This window comes from Triturus cristatus, chromosome 8 (genome assembly GCF_964204655.1).
Source record: "Triturus cristatus chromosome 8, aTriCri1.1, whole genome shotgun sequence".
NCBI lineage: Eukaryota > Metazoa > Chordata > Amphibia > Caudata > Salamandridae > Triturus > Triturus cristatus.
Genome location: NC_140591.1, coordinates 1,181,355,830 through 1,181,379,634, shown reverse-complemented (window position 1 = coordinate 1,181,379,634; position 23,805 = coordinate 1,181,355,830). Strand labels below are relative to the sequence as shown.

Below are 23,805 nucleotides of genomic sequence, written 5' to 3'. Positions count from 1 at the left end.
CCGAGTAGAGAACATCAGTCGAACTCAGCTACGCCGCTCGAGGGCCATGTAGTTCCAAGGTAGGGATTCAATGATAAACAATTCCGTTTCGCCCCTCCTTTCTCCAACCGCCAATTAAGGCCGTATTAAACAAACGAAAAATTGCACATGCAAATGGCCGGAAACGATTAGTATCGGTGTAAACAACACCACGGTTACAAAAGCGGTGTTAAACAGGAGTGCAAGTCACTAGATAACGTAACGATTTTTAAAAGCGCATCAGGAGCGTTGCTTGAGAGTGCAGCTTCTCATTCAATGAAGTGAGATGCAAGTCAAACAGCCAGAAATCAAGCGGAAAGATGATTTTCCTGCCTTCTTTTTTTTTTAAATTTTAAAAACAGTACCTTTGAAACGTAGAAGAACAAATCTTTGATCTTGAGAAAGTCCTTCTTGCGTTAGTGTTGGGATCCTTCCGTAGCCATCCTCTGTCGCCAAGTGTAAGAATGAGGGTTACTCCGAATTCATAGTAAAAGTAGGTTTATTCCAAGAAAGGATCCCATCCACGGACAGCAAGCACAACAGCTGCTTCAGGTTACAGTCCTCAGCTATCAATGAACAGTCCCTGCTATTTACATCATAACATTCTAAAGTACATAGCAACAGGCATAGAACTCTAGGATGCCACACCCTGAGGCTGGAAATCCATCCATTATAAACGAGAGTGTTAGTAGCTTGGAGACAATTGAAATAACGGAGGTTCCCCCAGCCAATAATTCTAATAACTCTAATCCATCTGCTGGAATTCCTGCGGTCAAGCCAAAGAGAAAGATTAGGAAACCCACCTGCACCAAAAGGAAACAACCCACCCGCATCGCCCCTGCTTGGAGTAGTCTCACCACTTGGATGCAACCTCCCACTACTAACTCTATTGACAATACTAGGCCTCTTAATGATCCCCCTGTATTACCTATAGTCACCACAAACTTGACCTGCTCGGTTGGCACACAGACTGAGCCATTACTTTGTCTTGGGGGTTGTAGGGACGCCATTGCTGTCCTGGTGAACAATCAAGTGACCGTTCTCTTAGAAAAAACATTTGAACTACTTAAGGCTACTGTTGACAATCTGGTTGCAATTGTTGGAGGGGGGGTCATATGGCCAGGAGTGCACAAATGCCCACAGATTTAAAGAATGGAGGGAGGGGGAACACGGGGGCAACGATAACTACACGAATATCCTGACTACAACACAACCCTCCTACCCATGTGCCACCTCACTTGTAAGTAAACCTTGTGAGACATCAGACCAAACGCTGTCCCCCCGTCCCAAATCTAAATTCAGCTACTAAGGGAACTAGTGCTAAACCCATAAGTAATGTGAATTACACATACTCACCATCGACAGGAGAATGTAGGTGGCCCCAGCAGACCCAGGGAAGATGCCCAAAATTCTATAACTGGTTCTAACAGGGGTCCCACCATTAAAAGAAGACCAGCGGGAAACGTGGGAACAACTGCGCAATAAATGTGTCGACTGGTTGTCAAAATATAGGAGCCTTCAAGGCCCTGACTGGAGGGACATCATCATGGCTCGTAGAGTTGGGTGGGTTGGTACCTCTTAAAAAAACTTTGAAGGCGATTGTATTGTAATTAACTTTCGAAGTCCAGCTCTGGTGAGATATCTACTGAGACCGTTTGAGCCTGAAACCCCCATGAATACCAACATCTGCTCTCTACCTCTTGGCTATTTTTACAGATTACATAACGGGCCAGGTTTTAATGTGTCCCCCCTTGTTTATTCTGAGAATAGGTTTGAAGCTCTTTCAGGTCTGGATATGCAGGACTGACTACCATCTCCCGTGGCAGTAACAGCTCAAATTTAAAATCCACAGCATTCAATAGAAGTGGGTACATCTGTTGACACTGGTTCCCATATTCCCCATACATCATGCCCTTCATCACAGTTAATGCAGCCTAACAAAGTAAAAGATAGCCCGACTGACCCTATAACTAACCTAGGTGGGTTGAGAGTTTTGTCATGGAACATAGCTGGGCTAAGATCAAAGAAAGGTGATACTGCCTGGCTACGATTTGTACCCACCATATTATAGCATTACAAGAAACCTGGGAGCCCACTGACCACTTCTTCTTGGATGGCTACATATCATTTTGGAAACCCGCTATAAAGTCAAGTATGGGCAGAGCAAGGGGGGGCCTAGTTTTGTTGTTCAGTCTCAAACTCTCCTTTAATGTTAAATTGATTGATGTGTGCTCACCCCACGTGTTAGCTGTAGAATTGACAGTAAAGAATGTATCCACACTTCTTGTGGTCAAACTTTACAACTCTTTCACAAGGGTTAATGAGACTGAGCACCTAATGGTTTTGGAGGGTTTCTTAACTGCTTATGGGGAAAGTTCTGATGAGTATTATAGCACACTAATTCTGGGAGATTTTAACACTCGTCCTTGTCCCCTTAACTGTTTGATATTACTAGAGGAGGAGGCTGGTTTGCAGGGGCTAAACCATTTCGAACACTCGCCATCTGGTGCCTTAATAGAAGGTATTTTATCAGCCCATAATCTGTACTGCCTACAACAGTTAGATAATTCTGCGCCTGTAGCCACTTATATTGGCCATGGAAGTCAAAGCGTAATTGACCACTTATTGGTATCCTCCTCGTTAACATCTGCAGTAGGAAACTTAAGAGTTAGCCAGAGTCTGTTAACCCTTTGACACTGGATCTCTATCTACTTGCGTTTTTTAAGGATATGACTGTCAGTCAACTTATTAATATAAAATCTAAAGATCAAGCTCGTAGACTGAGATGGGACAGGATCACTCCCGAAAGTTTTATGAATAATGTGTATACTTCTTGTGCTTTAGAACTTAAGGTGTGTTTAGACCAGGAATCTCATGCTAGTTCCATCTTGGATACCTTTGAGTCAATCACTAAATGTGTTGCCTCCAATCTGTCTACTACGATTAGAGTAGCACACCCGAAGCTAAAAAGATGGTTTGATGATACCTGTATGACCACCCATAATGAGCTCATGCAGGCTCTCAAGCAAAAACCGAGGGTGGACTCTTTAATTAAAAATAGCAGAAAGGTGTACAAAACTGCCGTGCATACTAGGAGAAAACAATTGATGGATATGGCTTGAGAGGTGCTCAGCCAAGACAGTGTGTTGGCAAATAGTGCTAAATTCTGGTTTGTTATTAATAGCCCCCTCTTTGATGATACATCCAACACCGGTACAGAGTGTTTAGTACCTGCAGAGATATGGGTTCAGCATTTCTGTAAAATGTATAGTGATGATAACCTGGAGAACTCTGAGAATTCTGTGGGACACACCGTTCCCGGATTAATAGGTTGCCCGCTTGTTTTTAATATAGATGAGGTCCATAAAGCTATCACCTCGACATCAGGAGGAAAAGCACCCGGTCCAGACGGTGTTTCGGCCAAACTTTACAAGGCAGATCTTAAACTTTGGGCTATGATTTTACCTTATGTTTTTAACGCAGCCTGCAGGTTTGGTTTTCCGCTGTCATGGGCAAAGGCGGTGATCATCCCCATCTTTAAAAAAGGTTCTAGGGATGACCAGGCATGTTATAGGCCAATTTCGCTTCTTGATTCGTCGGCAAAAATCATGGGGAAAGTGGTCCTGGAGCGTATAACAGCTTGGCTCGACAGCGCCAACATTGTATCGGATCTGCAGTATGGGTTTAGGCCGGGGAGGGGGACTTTGCACCAGTGCCTTACCTCCAGCTGGTGATAGGAAAGTATACTGTCGCTGGGGAGGGGGGGGGGGGGGGGGAAATCTGCACTTGGCCTTTATGGATCTCTCCTCTGCCTTTGATTTAGTTAATAGGTCCAAGCTATGGCTGATCCTTCAAGAAGTTGGGCTGGATGCTGATCTGATAAGATTTCTGGTCACTGCCCATGACAACACCACGGCAGCAGTCTGCTTTAATGAAGACGGTAGTCTGACTGATTCTTGGGCGGTTAAAAGAGGGGTGCGTCAGGGATGCATATATTGGCCCCTCTGTTATTCACTCTTTATATCAATAAATTAGGGCACTTCTTGACAAATTGCTGTAAAGATATCCCAAGAGCAGGCGCTAAAATGATTCCAGCACTTCTATATGCCGATGACGCGGTCTTAATATCCAGAACCGCCAGGGGGCTGCAATTGTTTTATAGATTTTATGGATTCTTTGGATCTAATCACAAATTTAAAAAAATCTAATACTATGACAATAGGTTCTAGGAAGGCAGCACAAGCAAAATGTTATTGCAAGGGGATTGAGCTAACTAAGGTGTTCACTTTCCCATATCTTGGGGTGCTTTTTGATGATCAACGCTCATGGTGTGCACAACGCACACTCAAAAAGAATGTTTTAGCTAGAGCAGCAGGGGCAACATTAGATTTCGTAAAAATAATATGTTCTAAACCGTTCCCTGCGATTTTAAAGATTTATAATGCTTACTGCATTCCTATGACTACCTACGGTAGTGATATTTGGGGCTACAAGGACGCGAAAGAAATACAAGGGGCAGAAAATAACTTTATGCGCAAACTACTATCTGTCCCAGCATCCACCCCAATTTTTAACGTACATGAGGAGATGGGAGTGGGTTACATCTCAGACCTGATTACGGTTGCCCCACTTCTCCGCTGGATGAGAATTTGGGCTCAATCAACCCCAAACCTAAGTCAATTAATAATCCATGATTGCTTAGCCTTGGAGAAGGCACTAAAAATCCCATGGCTTAAATATATTAAAGATCAGACGGAGAAGCTAGGCTGCCCTGAATTGTTTATGTCTCCTACTCCTTTGACTAAGTCTGCTGTCAGAGTGATTAAATTGAAGTTTATAGACAGATGTCAATGTCTAAGGGAGGAATAGGAACTAATTAAGCCCTTGGTGAGAATGTGTGTCACACGGAGCCTGGGACAGCAGATGCAACCATATTTGACTTATATAAATAAAGCTTACCATCTCTTTGTTCTAACAAGATTTCGTTTAAATATGGTACCCTGGCTACTGGCCTTTCCGAAAGGTTATTTGAAATCACATTCATCAAATAGGTGCACATGTGATAATTTCTCAGAGCAAGACACTCTACACATTATGTTCTTTTGCTCCCACTATGACCACTTACGCAGAAAGTAAATCCTCCCACTGCTAAGGGATCAAAACTTTGTGCAAGTAAGGCCGGCTTTGGTTTACTTGCAAATGTTAAGTTCTCCTATAACCTGATTGGGGTAGCAAGTTTCTTAATTGGTGCAATTAGACGTAGGAACAGGATGTCGTAGAGTTAACCCCTCTGAAAAAGTTGATAGTTTGTCTATGCGGACCATTATTTAATGCTGCTTAATAGTCATAATTGTGGTTTTTATTACCTTTTGTATGATGTTATTAATAGATTTTAAATACACAAAGATGAGAATTACTAATGGATGTATATGATGTTTTATGCTTATAGATGTTTCATGTCGCACTTTTATGGCTTTAACCAGCCGAATAAAGTTGACTTGACTGACTGATTCCTTTGGAGAGAGGAGTAAGCCATACCTCTCTTGACTACAGAAATTGCCACCCGCCATCGCCAAATGGTTCAAGATTTCATTAGGGTAATCTTCAATATTCTGGATCACAATCCCATCAACTTTATCTGCAGGCTTTATCACAATCTGTGAATTGTTCTTTAGTGTGAGGATGGCTAAACACTACGTTTTAGGGATATTGTAATTATGTATCTATTTTGCTGACTTGGGGAGTCCAAGTCACACATAACAATAACCGTGACAACTTCTCCCATTGGGTTAGATATATTGATGATGCCTTTTTTATTTTGCATGGCACTGACATCAGACAGCAAGAATTTCACAAGCAGCACAACACATTATCACCCGACATTCAGTTAACCCTTAATTTTGACTCTACTGCTATTTCCGTCTTTGACCTATGGGTTAAAGTAGATGAGGCAGGGTATACACCTCTCTTTACAGGAAACCCACTCAAAGGAACTCTCCTCCAATAACAGAATCACTGTCCAAAGAGCCTCAGAGACAATCTGCCCTTTGGACAGTTTCTGAGAATCCGCAGGAACTGTACCAAAAGGTCTGACTAATTTAGAGAGTCTGACATACTTATAATAGACTGATGGAAAGGGGTTAACCTAAGCGATTGGTCAAACAGGCTCACAAGAGAGCCTGGTACAACCCTCGTGAGGAGTTACTAGAACCCCATGTAAGAAAAACTGAGACAGATCGCATTATCTGTGTGCACATGTTTAACACTGCCCGCAATGAGGTGAAGAAGATCATCCTAAAACACTAGGATATAATAAAAGATCAAATATCGATGAAAGAAATACCTCTATTCTCTTCCAAACAGGATACTAATTTGAGGGACTCCCTAGTATAGGTTGCACTTACCAATTCCTGTAAAGTGACTCTGACATCTCAACGGTATTACCAACAATTTTAGGTCATTCCAAATGTGGTCAAAGTTTGCTCATTTAAATACTGTATCAATACCAAGGTCTTCACACATCAGAATGTTGAATTTCATTTAAACAACTTCACAGGTTGTAATTCACAGGATGGTATTTATACAATATGGTATCCTAGCGACTTAACTGACATTGGTCAGATGACACAGAAAATCAAAAGTCAGATATTACAACACAAGAGCAGAATCCATTGTTCGGTCACAGGAGCACCACTGGTCGAGCATTTTCACTCACATCAACATACAGCGGACGAGCTCAGGTGATAAGTCATCAAGCAAGTGAAACTCTGACCCTAAGGAGAGAACAAATTGATTCCGCTGTCTCGCAAGGAACAGCACAGCATTGATGGAGTGAACTCTATTATAAATGGTCTTAACACTTCAGAGGACTGGAAACAAGCTGCTTTTTTCAGATATTTATGCCATTGTGCAGCTGTCTACATATGCTGTTCTTGATTGATTTTAATCTTTTTGATTGACTTCTCATGTTTGTCTTTTACTACGTAGTATATGTAAATATCATAACCAATTATTCTATGTATTAAATACATTATGGCCAAGGTATTACCCCAGTTCAGTCCATTGACTGTGATGTATGTTATCCCGGGTTTTGATTATCCTCATTTGTTCTGGGTTCTCGTAAAGGATGGCCTTTAGTACTATGTCTATGGTAGTTCTATGTGTAAACCTTAAACTGCTGGTTTATATCCATCCAATATCCAGCCTGGTAAATACTAACATAATGCTCAATTTCAGGAGTATTTTCTTGACAGATATGCACATTAATGTTTTTCAGTTCTGGCAATGAGTTTTTATATTCCAGGTGGCATGCAAACAACCTCGCACTAGCAACACCTATTTTTAGGGTACCAGCACACACGTGGATAGACTGCTGATTACATTGACAGAGTTTGGCCCTGGTTCCTTGTAAGTACTTTCTGGACGCCACTGGATGGCGAAATTAAGCTTTGCTTCACGTTTCAAAAGATTTGGTCATTGTAGGCATTTAATATGCACCTGTTTTTGAACTCTTACAGATGGGAACAGGACTGTTCTTTACTAATCCTTTGACAGTGTATTTTACAAGAGGGTATTTGGTGAGTCCTTGCGTATTGTGTTTACCAATACTATGCTGTGACTTCAGCTCTTCCTTGTTTACAGGCTTTTGTTGCCTGCAGTAGTGGCTTTACTTATTTGAGGCTCACTTTAGTGTAAATTTCTTGGTGATATTTTTACACTGCGTTTCTCTCATACATGAATTATTTGGACCAAACACTCCTGGCATCTCTCCAGGACCCAACCCAGCTATTGCACTGTTTCAGTATGTTCGTAATCTAATATTTGGTAGCATACTTGCTCTTTTTTAGTTATCTTCTGAAGGAATAACTTACTTTGGCACATTTTCCTTGTAGGTTGCTACAATGTTGGGCCTTATGGCTAAGACGTTCGTCCTGATGATAACCCTGTATTCATTGCCTTGGGGTCGAAACATCAACATCTCTAGCACCTGTGCACCTTATTCAGCTATGTCACTATTGTAGGAGAGTAGGATCTGCACTTATGTTGCCCCCACTTTTTTTCTGATGTTTACACTGGTTTCGGGCTATAATCTGGCTGGGTCCCTGCTAATCAGGGGCCCAGTCTCTCTGTTCTCTCTAAACAACTTGGAGTGCATATTAGATGCACTAGTGATTGGATACTGTGGTGCCTTATGAGCCCCTAGTATATGGTACCTTAGGTACCAAGGGCGTAGGTACTTTACAGGCCTACCAGGGGCTGAAGCATGTATTATGCCACCCCTGGGAAGCAGACGAAATCTGACACCACAGGCCTGCTACTGCAGCCTGGGTGAGGTAGTGTTAGCACTCCTCACAGAGGTATAGGTTTCTATATCTCACCATACACACAAATAAACCTATCAGTCACCCCTATGGCAGGCCCTGTCAATCCTGAGGGCAGGGTGCTTAGTTTACAATGTGAGGGGGTGCCTCTGCCTGAGCAAGGCCCCTCTACAGCTGGCAGGGTCTATTCCCTGTGGCTGTTTTTGGATGCGGTTAAACCATATACTCTTAAGTGCATTATAACCACCCAGTAAATGCTAACTTTGGAATGACTGCATCAAAACATGTCGTGTGTGGTGTCAAACAACTTGGAATCATACCTCCACACCAGTAACTGGTGTGGGAGTATGATCCCACCCTTCTAGAGGGGACGACATGTACCCACTGTGGAAACACGGTAGAAATCTGAAAGAGCCCTGGCATCACAAAATGGATGCCACCAGCACAGACACTGGGCTGCCCTCCTGCTGCTGACTGAAACTCGCAGTGGAGGAGGCCCAACAATAGGCATCCTGTCACAGGGAGGTGTCACCACCTTCCAGACAGGATTTAGTGTATTGGAGCTGGGTGGGTGCACTCTTAGAGTGCTTTGAAGTCCTGCACTGGGGGAGCAGTAGGCTCCTCTGTGCATATGCCAGCTCAAACCGGTTCAGGGGCTACCAGCCCCTGCTCTGGCACGAAACTGGACAAAGGGAAGTGGGTGTAACCACGCACCCCCCTGACCCTCCTAGAGGAGTGGTCAGAGCTAGTCCCTCCCTTTCTTTTACTATAAGATAGGTAAACCTTGCCATTGCAAATTAGATATCCATGGACGACGCTCTACGAGAAGAATCCTGGCCCTTCGACGGTCCACTACCTTTGGAAGACGGAAGAATCCCCTGCTTGGCAGGCACCAAAAACTTTAATCAACAGTCGCAAACTTTCCCGCTCCCGCCGGTGTCCTAAGTCCCTGCAGCCCCGGAAGTGAATTTCCTGACTTCTCGATGGCCATTGTGAGTCCCCAGCAGAGCTGAGGCGAGTGGACCCCACGAGTGACGAGGAACCGCAATACCTGGGTACCGTGCACTATTGTTGAGTGCAACCCTTTCACGACGTTTTACGAACTTGTGCTTTGGACCACGTGTGGCCCAAGCCTCCAGCAGGATTTACCTCGAAAATCAGTGGCCTACCTCGTCCCGAGTGACCGTGGGCTCCTGTGAAGCGAATCCACACGAGGCGTCTTTGCGATCCCTTGCCGGCTGGCTTGTGGGTCCCCTGAAGACTTTCTCTTCGAACCAAAGGGCTCCCCTGGTTGCTCCAGGTCTGCCCTCATTTACCCTCGCTGGGTGAGTCCCTCAGACCTTGCTGGTCTGCATCGCTGACTTTTTCCACATTCCACGAGACTTGCTGTTGCCAAGGCTTGTTGGCTCCAATCCGGTTGCCGACGCCTCAGTAAGCTGCAGACATCGTGGTACACTCCGAATACAGCTCCTGGTCATCGTCGATGCCTCCTGGACCTCGTGGCTGAAGAGTCAAAACACCATTGATTACCTGAAATCCCCCGACTTCCGTGATCATCCATCTTCCTGGCCCCGGGTCACTGGCAAGTGACTGTGAACACTGTCCCTTATGCTTTCAGGTCATCTTCATCTTGAATCCAGCCTTGGATTTCACCGGACACTTCTTCAGTCTTCGCAAGCAGTAAATCTTCTTTGGCTTCCATAGAAAACAGCGACGTGACCCGACACCAAAAGACACCTATTGACCCGGCTTCCCTGGGTGAGGTAACTCGTGCACTCCGGTGCCCTAGTGTGTGTTGGCCCTCGAATTACTTACCTTGTAAGTGGCTTGCTTGTAGACTTCCTCGAAGTACCCTAAAACTCAAAAAATCCAACCGCGACTTGCTCCATTGAAATCAATAGGAACCCGCGGCTGTGTTCTCACACTGCATGCGTCTCCCGTGGGTCTTTTACTTACCTGCCTTGGGTGGATTAGTGAAGCCCCAGCGATTCTACAGGCCCTAGGCCTTGTCCCCTTGCAAGTCGACTTTCCTAAACCACTTTTTTAGTATATGGTCTGGTACGCCCCTAGGGCCCCAGCCATATTTGTGCTTAACTTATTGTGAAACGTTGATATTTGAATGTGTTCCTGGCTTCTGATCTCATAAAGAGATTAGTAGAGTATGTCTAGAAATAAATACATATTTATTTGATATATATACCTGTGTGGTGTCCTTTCATTTGGTAATTCAAGAGATTATAAGGTAAAACAAGCTGCTTTACATTCCTCTGAGACTCAGCCTGAAGGCTGCTCTCCACAGCTACCACTAGGATAGCTTTCTTTAAAAGGTTGTCTTAAACCTATCTACCATAAGAGTCGAATTGGACTGGTGCAAGGTGGCCACTATAACTAGTGACCAGCATATGCCAGGCCAACTTCTCACAACTATCCACTGCGCCTTTTATGTTGGAGCACTTACACCCTGAACCTAAGTCTTAATCATTAATTAAGGAACTGTTGCAATGATGCTATGACTAGACAATAACTTGTGTCTGCATATTGTACCAATAATGTTTTTCCACGTTTCTCTGGCCAAGAGACTTTAGGCTTATTGCTCTCCCCAAGGGAATCGTTGTTTTGTATATTCAATATTTACCCAGGTTCCAAGGATCACAGGGTTGCCCCATAACTCTTGCACAAACTAAAACTAAGGCACATCTCACGTTTAGGCAATTTCTATCTAACCGTGCTTGCAAGTTCCCTCCAAACACCTCAAAGTGACCCACTCTTGGGAGGCACAGAGAGAATTCTAGCCCCTTATATTGTTAGGTACCGGAAGCATTCCTTCTCTGAATTAGCAAGCAAGTACAAGATGATGGCTATGGAGATTTCAGCCCTCCCCACTTGCTCCTGCAGGAGATGTTTAATCCCCTTGAATTCAGCCTGTTGTCTTGTGGGGGTGGTAATCTGCCAGTTAGTGCAGCAGACTACTAACTAGATGACAGCTCAAAGGATGAATTTCATTAAGGGCTGACTCAGATGAATAAACCAATTATAAAGTTTGAAAAAATATGTCAAAATTGACCTCTTATTTGGATGCTTGACTCAAGAACATATATACAAAGCAGCAACTCTGAACCTTGTATTTCAGTCTGCAGTTCATGTTTAATCATATATTCACATATAAAATGTACAGGGAAAATTTTTTATGATGCTACTATATGTGTGCCGATGAAGTGGCACGGTACAAGAGTCATTGCACTTGGCAGTGTGTGAGTGCTGGGATGTGTGTGTATCTGTGACAGGCTACAGTTCATGAAAGCCAGCATGCATTGTTGAGTTTGCATGCTTGAATGTATGAGTGCCTGAGAAAGGGCATATTACATAAAAGTCAACGCTCGCTGTTAAGTGTGTGCGCTGAAGAATATGTGTGCCTCTGAAAAGCATAATATATGGAAGTCTCTGTATCCATTTTGGGAGACCCTTGGCTTGCGGACGGAGCTTGTGGAGGTAGAGGAAGCCCCCCCCAGACAGATGTGTGGACTGCTGCATTCTTGAGAGCTCGGAGGGTCACACACACTGGAGGAAAGAGGAGTCAGGCTCTTCAGTACACTTCACAAAAAGCTCTTTGATTCTGAAGAGAGGTCATTGATCAAAGGGGCCTGGGCACATCTCTGGAAGACGATGGGGTTGATAACGGAATCATAAAGAGTAGGGGTGGGGGGCTTTTTAAGTCTTTGATAAACATATCACGGAAGCTGACATCCAGGTGTGATCCTCTAATTACTCCCACGGCCTGTGTTTAGAGCTATCAGATTTGGAGACACTCCTCCGGTGATGGAGTGCTGTCTTGAGGAAGAGCAAGGCAGAGGAATTGGCACTTCAAAGGTGGAAACTCCCCCGCACACAAACTTTAAAGACAGAGTCACTAAATCACATTTGTGTCTAGAAAAGGATCTTAAAAGGGGCAGCTTGAGACTCCCAAATTGTCAAACTGAAGCTGTGCATCAGTGTAGAGAAGCTCACCATGTTCTGACCAGCACTGGGAATTAAGGGTCTGTGAGTCTACCGTGCTGGGTGAGGGCACATCACCCAGGAAAATCAGACCATTCGCTCAGGAACCTGGAGCACTAACTTCTTCCTCAGCCAAGATCAGTGGACCCTGTGTGGAGAAGGAGAACGCCTGGAGGGAGCAAAGTCCAGTGGGAATCCTGCCATGTGGATCCCAGAAATCAGTGTGAGAGATTCTGGTCAATCGGAATCAGTGCATCGATGGGGATGACGACCGTTGTGTGCTGTGGAGACCCCCTGAATGCCAAGTGGGTGCAACGGAGAAGTTTGGACCACCGCACCAATTGGGCCGTCCGCAAGTGTGCATTCAATGCAAACCCTGTTTACCATGTTTGGGCCACGATGAAGCTTAAGGGCCGTTGCCCTGGTGTGGTGCTGTGGTGAAGAGGGCAGTCTTCCTGTGCAGTGTTGTGACTCGAAGAGGAATGTAGCCTTGAGTGCGTGGAAAGCGACCCCCGTATGCCTGGTGGGGGCTCACGGAGGTAGCAAGGGCAGCTGTCATTGAACAGTGTGCAGCTGCAAATGACTATTTTCTCATTGGAACTCAAGTAGCACCCCAGGTCTGCCATTGGAGACCGAAGATACCTACCACGACAACGAAGGAACGCTGTGGAGGTCCAGACCGGGTGCTGGCTGCAACGAGGCTACAGCTCATCACTGGCTACAGCAGCAGTCGCCCTTGACCCAGGACCGCTGAATTCTATCTCCTCTCCGCGGGAGAGGGTAACACTGAACATCGAGTCACAGAGGCCTTGGGGGAATCTGCTCTGACTGAAGCACCGAAGCACTTATAGTATGAATAGCCATAGTGGGACTTCTAAGACACCTAGTCTTTAGCGGGCCTAGCCTTAGAAGATGCCCTATGCCAATGGGGAATAACCCCTGTCCGCAGCTAGAAGAGCGGGAAGCTGGTGCCTGTGCTAAAATACAGAACTTATGAAGAGTCTTATTATTTAGTGTGCACACCATTTCGCATTTTGTGTGTATAAATGCTACTTTTTATAAAAAACAAGTATTTTTCTGGACATTAATTTATTGAGGCTGCTGAATATATTTTGAGTTGTTAGCCTGAGTATTTGTGAGCCTGTGTACTTGTTTGCTGAACATACGTTGAGTTGTGAGCCTGTGTACTCCTTGCACCTAACTCCTCTTCGAGAACCCATAGACTGCTCGACTTGACATACCACCAAGACTCATGTACTGTAGATGTAATTGGCTCAGTTACTCAGAACCCATAGTAAGCCTGCCCGAAGACACCAGGAGTAAACGGCCTCAACCACCACAGATGAACCCAGTAACTTTGGCTTGCCCCATTGCCCTCTTAAATGGGATCAGACACAGCTGCAGTCATTCACCGAACCAACCTGCAGGGGGTTTTCAGGCCCCATTTCAAATGGAGGCCATGCGGCCACCCGCACAGTGAAAGATGGAGTGTCCGCTTCAAACAGCCAGTCTGTCTTTCATTAATTTGCTGTTCCCAGTACAGGCGCGGGTTTTTGCTGCACTGTGAATAGTGCATTTGTTGTGATATGGCATGCTGTCCCACTCTGCGCCAGGCACACAGACTTAAGGGTGCGCCTTGGTACAGAGTGGGACAGTGCACTGTATGCATAATCCAGCCCTATATGCCCAGTGGGATGTGTATTAGTCATCACAAGCCAGGCATATGGACTACAAGAAAACAGCTAAATGATGAAGCTCCTAGTTGCTGAGCAGAGGTCCAAAGTGGCTTTTCCACTCTACCCCAGTCAGGAACAGGTTGCAGTCATCATGTCACTGCAAAAGGACAACATACTTACAGTACACGTACTGCAAATGTAACATATTCTACAACACAACACTTTACAGGTTAGGACACTAGACATGTGGGGCTGAATAGAGTTTGGACCTCTTATTCAGGGATAAAGTGCTCCTCCTTACCAGTGATAACAATCAACAGTCTCAACCCTCCCTCATTTTTCTACTATGGGTGGAGAATCCGTTAAATGCGACTTCAAATCAGCAGAGTTTGGTACAGTCCAGGGTAGTGATCAGAAAAGTGACGCTGGTCCTCCACTGGTCTCCACGTTTGTAACCACTGGAGGGAACTGGGAAATTCAGAAAAGCATCGTAGAAGCATGGTGCCAAAACTGACTGTACAAGAAAAGACATTTGTTCTTACAATACTGAATGTTTGCAATCCTCCTTCTTGGTTGGAGCATCAACCTAAGCTTTTCTTTTGTGTGATATGATAAAGAATGTTTACTCTTTGATAAACTTGGTGTGCGAAGGCCAGTAGAGATTGTATAGCTCTCTTATTTTCTTTGATAAGTTAGAACTAAGTTACCTGTGAAGAAAGGATGGCATGGTAACAGTATACTATAACCACAATATCTTCTGGAGTTAATAGAAAATCTACACCAAGTGGGACGATATTTTTGTAAAAGATATTTAGGACAACGTTTTTTTGTAGAGCGATATTAGTAACGATATTTTGTTATACAACTGTAGAGAACTGGTAGCATAATGTTCAGTTGCCAATGCCGAAAACACATTCAGTATGTAACTCATTAGCTCATTGTAATCCATTGAGGTCGCGTGTAAGAAGAAGTTCCACCCAATAACTTATAAAATTACAGATACATGCTTTGTTCTTATATCTTTTTCTTTACCTGAAAACATCAGCATGTGCTGAAAGTTCCAGCCAATCTTGTGCCGTCTGCCCAAGTTCAAGAAGAAAGATAGCGGGTAGATGTGGGCCGCTCTGCCCAAAAAGATGGCTATCTGTTTATTGGTGGAGTGTCAAGGATAAAACTGTTTGTCTTACACAGAAATAAAAAACATTTGGAATTTTTAAGTCAAGCTGGAAGGAAAATAAGTGCATATCATTCAAGTTATCGGTCTCACATCATGTACCCGAGATGTGCAGCTGGTATTCTGTCTAAGAGAAGTAGCAGGATTGTGTCAAACAAAAGTAAACATTTCCAAAACCCTGATGGACACAGTACATACCTCATAATAATGAGGGACTTGGCAGATTACTATTCTAACTGTAGTTCTAGAATAGATGTGGAAAGCACTTGGTACACGTTTTATGCAGATGAGGTGCGTACGTGGTGCTCATGTTCGCACAAACGCGTAGAGTAAGGGTGATGGACGCTATTGGTAGATCTGGCAATGTGCCACAGGTCATTTACCCTCTCATCCCAGTCTCTTCAACATTCTCACTCTTAATTCAGCCCAACCAAGACATGCAATCCTACAATATTTCATAGTTCGATGTTTTTATCATGTAAATTCTTGTGCTCAAAAAATAATACTACGTTACAATGAAGCGATCCCTAGCATCTCTCTTCTGGTTGTAGGGCGCTACATAAATGACAATACAATACAACTATTGGGAATTTCAATCAGCCAAGGTCTTGCTTGAGAACACCAGGGGCACTGAGTATTACACTAACTGGAACATACTCCACCTTCCAGTTACAATTCGGATACTTCTCATATCAGGCTGGATCCGGAAAGATTTTTAGTCAGCAATACCACTTGCGCGTCGCTAGGCGTCGTCTGCGGCTCCGCGTCCGTCGTCGTGCGCCGGAATGATGTCGTCGGAGTACTTAGACGCTGCCCTCGCGCGCTGACGTCAGTTCTTGTACATAGCTTTCCGCGCCAGGAACGCAGAGCCATGCAAGAGACCAACACTGGTGCCAAAAAAGTCTAGGGCCCTGAAAAGGATAACCTTAACCCTAGATGTCGGTTCGCAGAACGGGGAGGATGGGTGGGTCGGTGAGGAATCTAACTAACTAATGTTTCTTACAGATACATCGTTACCGAAGGTAAGTGACTTGTTCATCTGAAAGAAACACGTTAGTTAGATTCCTCACCTTAGAATAGATACCTCAGCAATACCAACCCCGGTGGAGGGTCTGCGAACCAAGATCACACCAGAAAGTCCTGGAGAACAGAACGGCCAAAGAAGCCGTCTCTCCGGACTTGGCTGTCCAGGCAATAATGCTTGGCAAACGTGTGGAGCGAGGCCCAAGTTGTTGCCTGACAAATGTCCTGCAAGGGGACTCCCCGACCCAGGGCAGTCGTCAGCCGTGGCCCGAGTGGAATGGGCCCTCAGCCCAACAGGAAGTTCCTTTTTAGCTAAGGAGTAACAAGTTTTGATGCACAAAACGATCCACTGAGAGATGGTTTGCTTGTGCACCACCTGCCCCTTCTTAGCGCCCACGTAGCCAACGAAGAGTTGGTTGTCCACCGGAACTGTTTTGTGCGGTCCAGGTAGAAGGAGAGCGCACGTTTTGGGTCCAGACGGTGGAGCCTCTCTTCCTCTTTCGAGGGTTGCAGAGGCGGAAAGAAGGTGGGCAGCGTAACAGACTGCCCGATGTGAAAGGCAGTCACAACCTTAGGAAGGAAGGAAGGGCGAGAGCGGAGCACAACCTTGTCCGGATGAATAGAAAGGAAAGGAGGCTTAGAAGAGAGAGCCTGGAGCTCACTCACCCTTCTAGCAGAGGTGATGGCTACCAGCAAGCAGTCTTAAGCGTCAAGAGACGAAGAGGGCAATTATGAAGTGGCTCAAAGGGAGCGCACATCAGATATGTCAAAACAAGATTCTAATCCCACTGAGGCATTACGAAAGGGACAGGAGGAAACATGTGAGTAATGTCCTTAAGGAATCGAGAAACAACAGGAGATTTGAAGAGAGAAGGCTGATCAGGAATCCGAAGGAAGGCAGAGATAGCAGAAAGATAACCTATAAGAGTGCCCAGAGCAGAGCCCTGCTGGGCCAAAGAAAGAAGGAAGAGGAGAACCTCAGAAAGAGGGGCGGAAAGGGGATCCACAGCCTTTGCTGTGCACTATGCCACAAATTTGTTCCACCTACAGGCGTATACTGTTTTAGTGGAGGGACGCCTGGCTGCCAGTATCACATCGCAGACTTCAGGAGGCAAGTCAAATGGCATCAACTGTGGCCGCTCAATCTACACGCATGAAGGTGGAGACTGGACAGGTTCGAGTGGAGGACCGTCCCCTGCTGCTGCGACAGAAGGTCCTCCTGAAGAGGCAGTCGTATCGGGGGATCGATTGACAGACTGAGTAGCTCGGGATACTAGTACCTTCGTGCCCAATCCGGAGCCACCAAGATGACTTGGGGCCCGGTCGCGCATGATCTTCTTCAGCACTCTGGGCAGAAGTGGTATAGGCGGAAAGGCGTACAACAGACCGCAACTCCACTCGCGACGAAAAGCGTCCCCGAGTGAGTGCCGCCTTGGAAACTCCAACGCGCAGAACTGATGACATTGCGCGTTCTCTTCGGTGGCGAATAGATCTAACCAAGGCTCTCCCCACTGCCGAAAGAGGCCTTGCACCACATCCGAGTTGAGACGCCATTCGTGATCCATCATGCACCGGCGGCTGAGTTCGTCTGTTCTGGCTTTCAGAGAGCCCGCCAGATGTTGAACCACCAGGGTGATGCCCTGATGTTCCAGCCATGTCCAGAGGCGCAGAGCCTCCTGACAAAGGGTCCACGATCCCAACCCGCCCTGTTCGTTGCAATACCACATAGCGTTGGTGTTATCCATGAACACCTGCACCACACTTCCCCGGACAACGGGAAGGAATGCCTTCAGTGCAAGTCGGATCGCGCTCAGCTCCAAAAGGTTGATATGGGCCTGAGACACCGCCGGAGACCAGAGTCCTCTGATCTCCGCCCCCCCATGTGGTCCCCCATCCCAGGAGGGACGCATCTGTCATCACTACATGCTCTGGGTGGGGTAGGGAGAGGGATCTGCTGCTGACCCAATCGCGGTTTGTGAGCCACCACTGCAACTGTTTTGCAGTGCCCTCCGAGATCAAGACATGGTCGGACAGGTTGCCCCGATGCTGGGCCCACTGAAACTTTAGGTCCCACTGCAGAGCCCGCATTCGCCACCTGGCGTGATGCACTAACAGGATGCAGGAGGCCATCAGACCCAGAAGCCGCAGCACCAACCTGACCGAAACCCGGGATAGAGGCTGAAAGATGGGAATCAGAGCCTGAATATCCCGGACCCGCTGCTCTGGAGGATAAGCCCGGAACTGCGCCGAGTCCAGAACAGCCCCGATTAAAAGGACCTTCTGGGAGGGACTCAGATGCGACTTCGGCACGTTGATGGAGAACCCCAGCAAATGCAGGAGGTCGGCCGTAGTCTGGAGGTGGGAGACAACCTGCTGGGGCAAGCCCGCCTTCAACAGCCAGTCGTCGAGATAGGGGAAGACTGGAACCCCTGATCTGCGCAGATGAGCTGCGACCACCGCCATCACTTTCGTGAACACCCGAGGGGCACTGGTGAGGCCGAAGGGGAGCACCGTGAACTGGAAATGCTCCTGACCCACCGTGAACCGCTGGTAACGCCGGTGGGCCGGCAGGACGGGAATGTGAAAATAAGCGTCCTGCAAGTCCAACGCTACCATCCAGTCTCCTGGATCCAGGGCAGCCAGAACCTGAGCTAGGGTAAGCATCTTGAACCTCTCCTTCTGGAGGAAGGCGTTGACGCTCCTGAGGTCCAAGATAGGGCGTAGGCCCCCTGTGCCCTTCTTGGGAACCAGAAAGTAGTGGGCATAGCAACCATGACCTACTTCTGGACCAGGAACGCGATCGACGGCCCCCTTGGCCAAGAGGGCTGCAACTTCCTCCCGTAGAAGATTCAAGTGATCCCCCGACATGCGGTGGCACTGCGGTGGCATGGCTGGAGGGGTCGTCTCGAAGGGGACGGAGTAGCCCCTTCGGACGATTTGCAGCACCCACCTGTCCGACGTGATGGAAGGCCAGTGGAGCAGGTGATGGCGAACTCTGCCTCCCACTGGCGTGGAATGGGCCTGAAAGTACGGACTAGGAGGACTTTGAGGCGGATGCTGCCGGGGTGGATGTGGACTGACTGGTATGTTGACCCTCCGGTACCGCCTCGGCAGAATCCACGTCCGCGACCGCGTGCAGGTTGGATCTGCAGCCAGTGGCTAGGCGGACGTGAGGGGGAGCCCCTTCCTTGGCCACGAAAGGGATGAAAGGCGGAAGTTTGCGGTCGCGGCCCCAAGAGGCCCAAGGACTTGGCCGTAGCCCGGGAGTCCTTGAAGCGCACCAGCGCACTATCCGCCTTCTCGCCAAAAAGGCGAGTGGCATCAAAGGGCATATCCATGAGGGAGCTCTGGGCATCCCCTGAGAAAGACGTGGACCGCAGCCAGGCGTGGTTGACATCGCCCTACCCAGCGAGTCTGTAGTGTCTAGTCCACATCGAATAGCATGTCGTGCTGCATCCCGCCCGTCGGCAAGAGCCTGGGCGAGCCGCGTCCGGGCCTCCTCCGGACACTGGGGCAGCACGTCCTCCACCGTATCCCACAGAGAGTGGGAATAACAGTCCAAGAGGCAAGCGGTGTTCAAGGACCGCAGTCCCAAACTAAGGCAAGAGAACAGCTTCTTACCGAACTGCTCTAGCCTCTTGGATTCCAGATCCGGGGGAGTGGACGGGAAGGAGGATTGGGAAGTAGAGGCCTGGATAACCAGGCTATCGGGCGTGGGGTGTTGGGACAGAAAACTGGGGTCGCCCAGAGCAGGGCGGTGGCGCCGGGCCACGTTCCGATCCACAGGAGGTACTGTGGAGGGCTTGGACCCGGTGCCCTTCAGAACGTCCACTAGTGCCTCATTGAATTGCAGCAGAGGCTCCGAGGAGCTTGCTGACAGTTGAAGCACTTCAGTGAGGAGGTTAGTCCTCACGGCCACAGCAGGCAGCTCCAGCCCAAGGGCTTCGGCCCCTTGCCCAGCACCACTGAAAATGCAGCACCTTCCTCCGAAGCCACAGTCGGAGGAGAGATGAAACCAAGTCGGAGGAGAGATGAAACCAGTGTTCCGGGGAGGTGTCCAGACCACTGGCATCCCCCAGCTCATCTGCCCAGTCCTGAGATAAGTTGGCCTGCAGGGCCAGAGGGTCCTCAGACCCCTCCCAGTCGCCCCCGTCATCCGATTCCTGATAAACAGGGGGAATAATCGGAGCCGGACGGTAGATGAAATTGTCATCCATCGGCGTCGGCTGCGGCGCCGGACGGCGCCGCACCGGCGCCGGGCCCGGACTTGAACCGAGGAACGGCGTCGTCCGGAGACGGCGCCGGGGGGTGGAACCAGTGTCGGCGCCGGCGGAGGAGGCGTCGTGAGGTCGACCGGCACCGACTGAGATCCAGGCCTGGATCCCACGGGGACCTGCAGCATCGAGAGCGAAGTCGGCGATGGCGCCGGGGCCACCGGCTCGCTAGATCGCCCAGTCGAGCCCGCGGGGCCCGAAGACGCGCCGGCAGGCGTCGACGGTGGAGCCAGGCCCCTCATGGCCGAGAGGAAGGCACTGATCTCCGCCGGAGTCGCGTCAGTCCCAGGGACCGGTGGTTATGGGGACAGACGCGGCTCCGATGGAGCCGCGGAGGTGGTACCAGCCAGACCCTCCAAGAGCGGTGTCGCCTCTTGGACTTCTTAGCATGCTTCGACTTACCCGAAGACTTCGACCCCGACGAGCGGTGGCTGCGGCTCCGCGACCGGTCCTTCGACCTCCTCCTGGACCGGGACCGTGAACGGAGCCGAGTGTCGGAGCTCGAGAAGCTTACGGGACTGCTCCCACCTAGCCTTCGAGGTCAAGGCCTGGCAGTCGAGGCACGACTCCGCATCGTGGTCAGCCCCCAGGCAATAAAGGCACCGGCGGTGGTGGTCCGTCACCGACATCAGTCGATGACAGGAGTCACAGGCTTTAAACCCGGGCATCCTACCGGTACCAGTTCGAATTGAGTAGACAAAAGAGTCCAAAAAGTTTTAGTCAAAAAGTGACTAAAGGGGTAAGCTCTTCCCGATCGACGCTGTCTGGCGTGGAAAAAGAAGAACTGATGTCAGCGCGCGAGGGGGGCATCTAAGTACTCCGACGACGTCATTCCAGCGCACGACGCCGACGACGGACGCGGAGCCGCAGACGACGCCTAGCGACGCGCAAGGGGTATTGCTGCCGAAAAATCTTTCCGGATCCAGCCTGACGCCTAGGGATATTCTAAGGTGAGGAATCTAACTAACGTGTTTCTTTCAGATAAAGATAACACGTGTCATGCAGACATTACAGAATGGGGTACAGAAGGGGCAAGTATGGAGGAGAGAAATATGGCTGGTGGAAGGGTATTAGGCCCGGGTACAATTTAAATTAACAAAACAACAAGGCCTGGTTATAGAAAACTACTATAAATAATATCTATCAAGTGGGTATCATGTCTTACTCCTTGGTGAGGCTATACTTACTTATCTAGTCATGCCCACCCGTATGTGGGAATCGTTGTTAAAAACTCCATCAACCACCCAATTCATTTATACACCTTACCTTTTCATTTTCTACATTAGTTTAAAAGTTAGGTTACATTTTTTTTCTGTCAAGAAAGTGCAGATGATGACAGAGTGAGCAAACTGGTGAGTACCAACCAGTAGCTCCATGGATGGTGCTTATGTGAGGCACTTTCTGACCCACCTCACATTTTTTAATCGTACTTTGTCAGTCCATTTGGAGACCATTGGCTGTTGGGCATGTGACCTAAATTGGGTGGTTGATGAGTTTTTAAGAACAATTAACACATACGGGGGCATGACTAGATAAGTAAGCATAGCCTCACCAAGGAGTAAGACATGATACCGACTTGATAGAGATTATTTATAGTTGTTATGTGTAGTCTATAACCAGGTCTTGTTGTTTTGTGAAGTTCGTGAGTGGAGGACGTCCTGGTTATTACCCCCTCTTATGCTCCTTATTTGATAGTTAACAATTTAAATTAAGCCAGTGTTATGCAAAATTTGCATCCTTTCTTGAGATTTCAAAATACACGATGTTGCATATTTGTGCCTGCTGCACACTGGTAATGATGGGCTGCAATGTAGCCACAAGTGATTGTGAGTGTCTGAGCCTATCTGCGAGAATTCCACTTATCACCTTTGTGTTTTTCTCAAACACTTCAGAGCCCCAAGTATTGTTATCTCCTAACATTTCCTCTTGGTACTGGAATGCATGTTTAATATTGTATTGTAATTGCCTTTATATAGCGCTTACTACTCCTGACGAGGAGCCGAAGCGCTTTTTCAGCAAGTTGCACGCTACTCCGGACCCATAAAGGATTAGTGGTGAATCAGTATAGTGAAATATGAAAGTAATTTGAGTGGTGGACATGTTAGTCTGTTATTTGGATTGAAAATGATAGTGGAGGGATAAGTTTTGCATTTATATTGCGCTTGCTACCCATGATGAGGTGTTGAAGCGCTGTTTTGACGAGTAGCACGCTACTCCGCACACACCTGCCGATATAACTGACCTCTTTGATGTCTACATGCCTCCTTTACACTTAACCTTCCAAAAATCTGCAAAACTCCGACTGACATGTTATTTGTGGCATGTTTCTAGGGCTCTGTAAGGTCTGTATGCCTCACAGAAGCAAATGCATTGGTCAGCAGATCAAGGTCTTCCCTAGAGCCTCTCAACACCTGCTGCAAGGCTTTCAAATACAAGTAGGCCCAAAATAGCTTCCCCAGGCACGTGCCCCTTGTGTGAGCATGCTAATATTTAAAGCAACAGCACTCAGTACACAGATTAAAGGATACAAAGGCACCAATGATAAAGATGGGGTTGAAGACGTGCTTCTGAAATGTGAACAGAGCTAAACCCATGTAGGAAAATATAAAGTTCTCGGCAAGGAAATGCAGGACTTCAAACAGCTGAAAGAAAGAAATATAAGAACTGACAAGATGTCACTGTCCAATAACTGCCTGTCACTATTGTGCTCTGTTGTCCTTCCTCTTAATGCGTGCATAAGGGCGCCAACGTACCTCTTTGGTGCGACTCCTTGACTCAGCTGACAAATTGTTGTATGTGTAATGAGCCTGTGTGATTCCACAGAAAAGAACGGCGACGACACCTGTAGAAAAAACAAGTACGTGAATGATAAAATAATGTCTGTTCTTTTTCAAGCAATTCCAGTTATTATGAACCTTATAAAGCAACAAACGCTCCAACATATCACTATATAAATTTATAAGAATTTTCTCATCGACTGACAGGAAATCCTAAAACTCTCTCTGCCTTACCGGCCCCTCTCCCTATACAGATATTACACGTATCAAGTTGGATTGCTACATTTGCAGGCCATTTCTGCTTCTGTAACTATTGTAAGTGTTTTTGAAATCAGGCTGCGGACAAAACTCTTTACCTCATTGTTTCTGGAACAGATTTTTACTGGGGATAGGATGATTGAAAAAAACATTTTTGAAAATTGTTGGAGTATATCTAAATTGTCGGGACAGGCGCATTCCACGCGCTATATTAACTACCTTCGCAAGAAAATCTGCTCTACAAAACAAGAGATAATAATTTTCAAAAACTGCTAATGGCATTCTGATCAC

The 23,805-nt window shown here is 47.2% G+C and overlaps 1 protein-coding gene across 2 annotated transcripts in view; it reads right to left on the bottom strand.

The window, feature by feature from the left end:
• Window positions 1-23,805, bottom strand: part of SLC9A7 (solute carrier family 9 member A7) — a 424,975-nt gene that overhangs the window by 160,675 nt on the left and 240,495 nt on the right. For both annotated transcript variants that reach the window (XM_085622857.1, XM_085622858.1), the window contains exons 9-11: window positions 23,233-23,321; window positions 23,008-23,121; window positions 15,041-15,152 (exon numbers count right to left, since the gene is read on the bottom strand). In XM_085622857.1, the coding sequence (XP_085478983.1) occupies window positions 15,041-15,152; window positions 23,008-23,121; window positions 23,233-23,321 (315 nt within the window). The remainder of the gene's footprint in view (window positions 1-15,040; window positions 15,153-23,007; window positions 23,122-23,232; window positions 23,322-23,805) is intronic.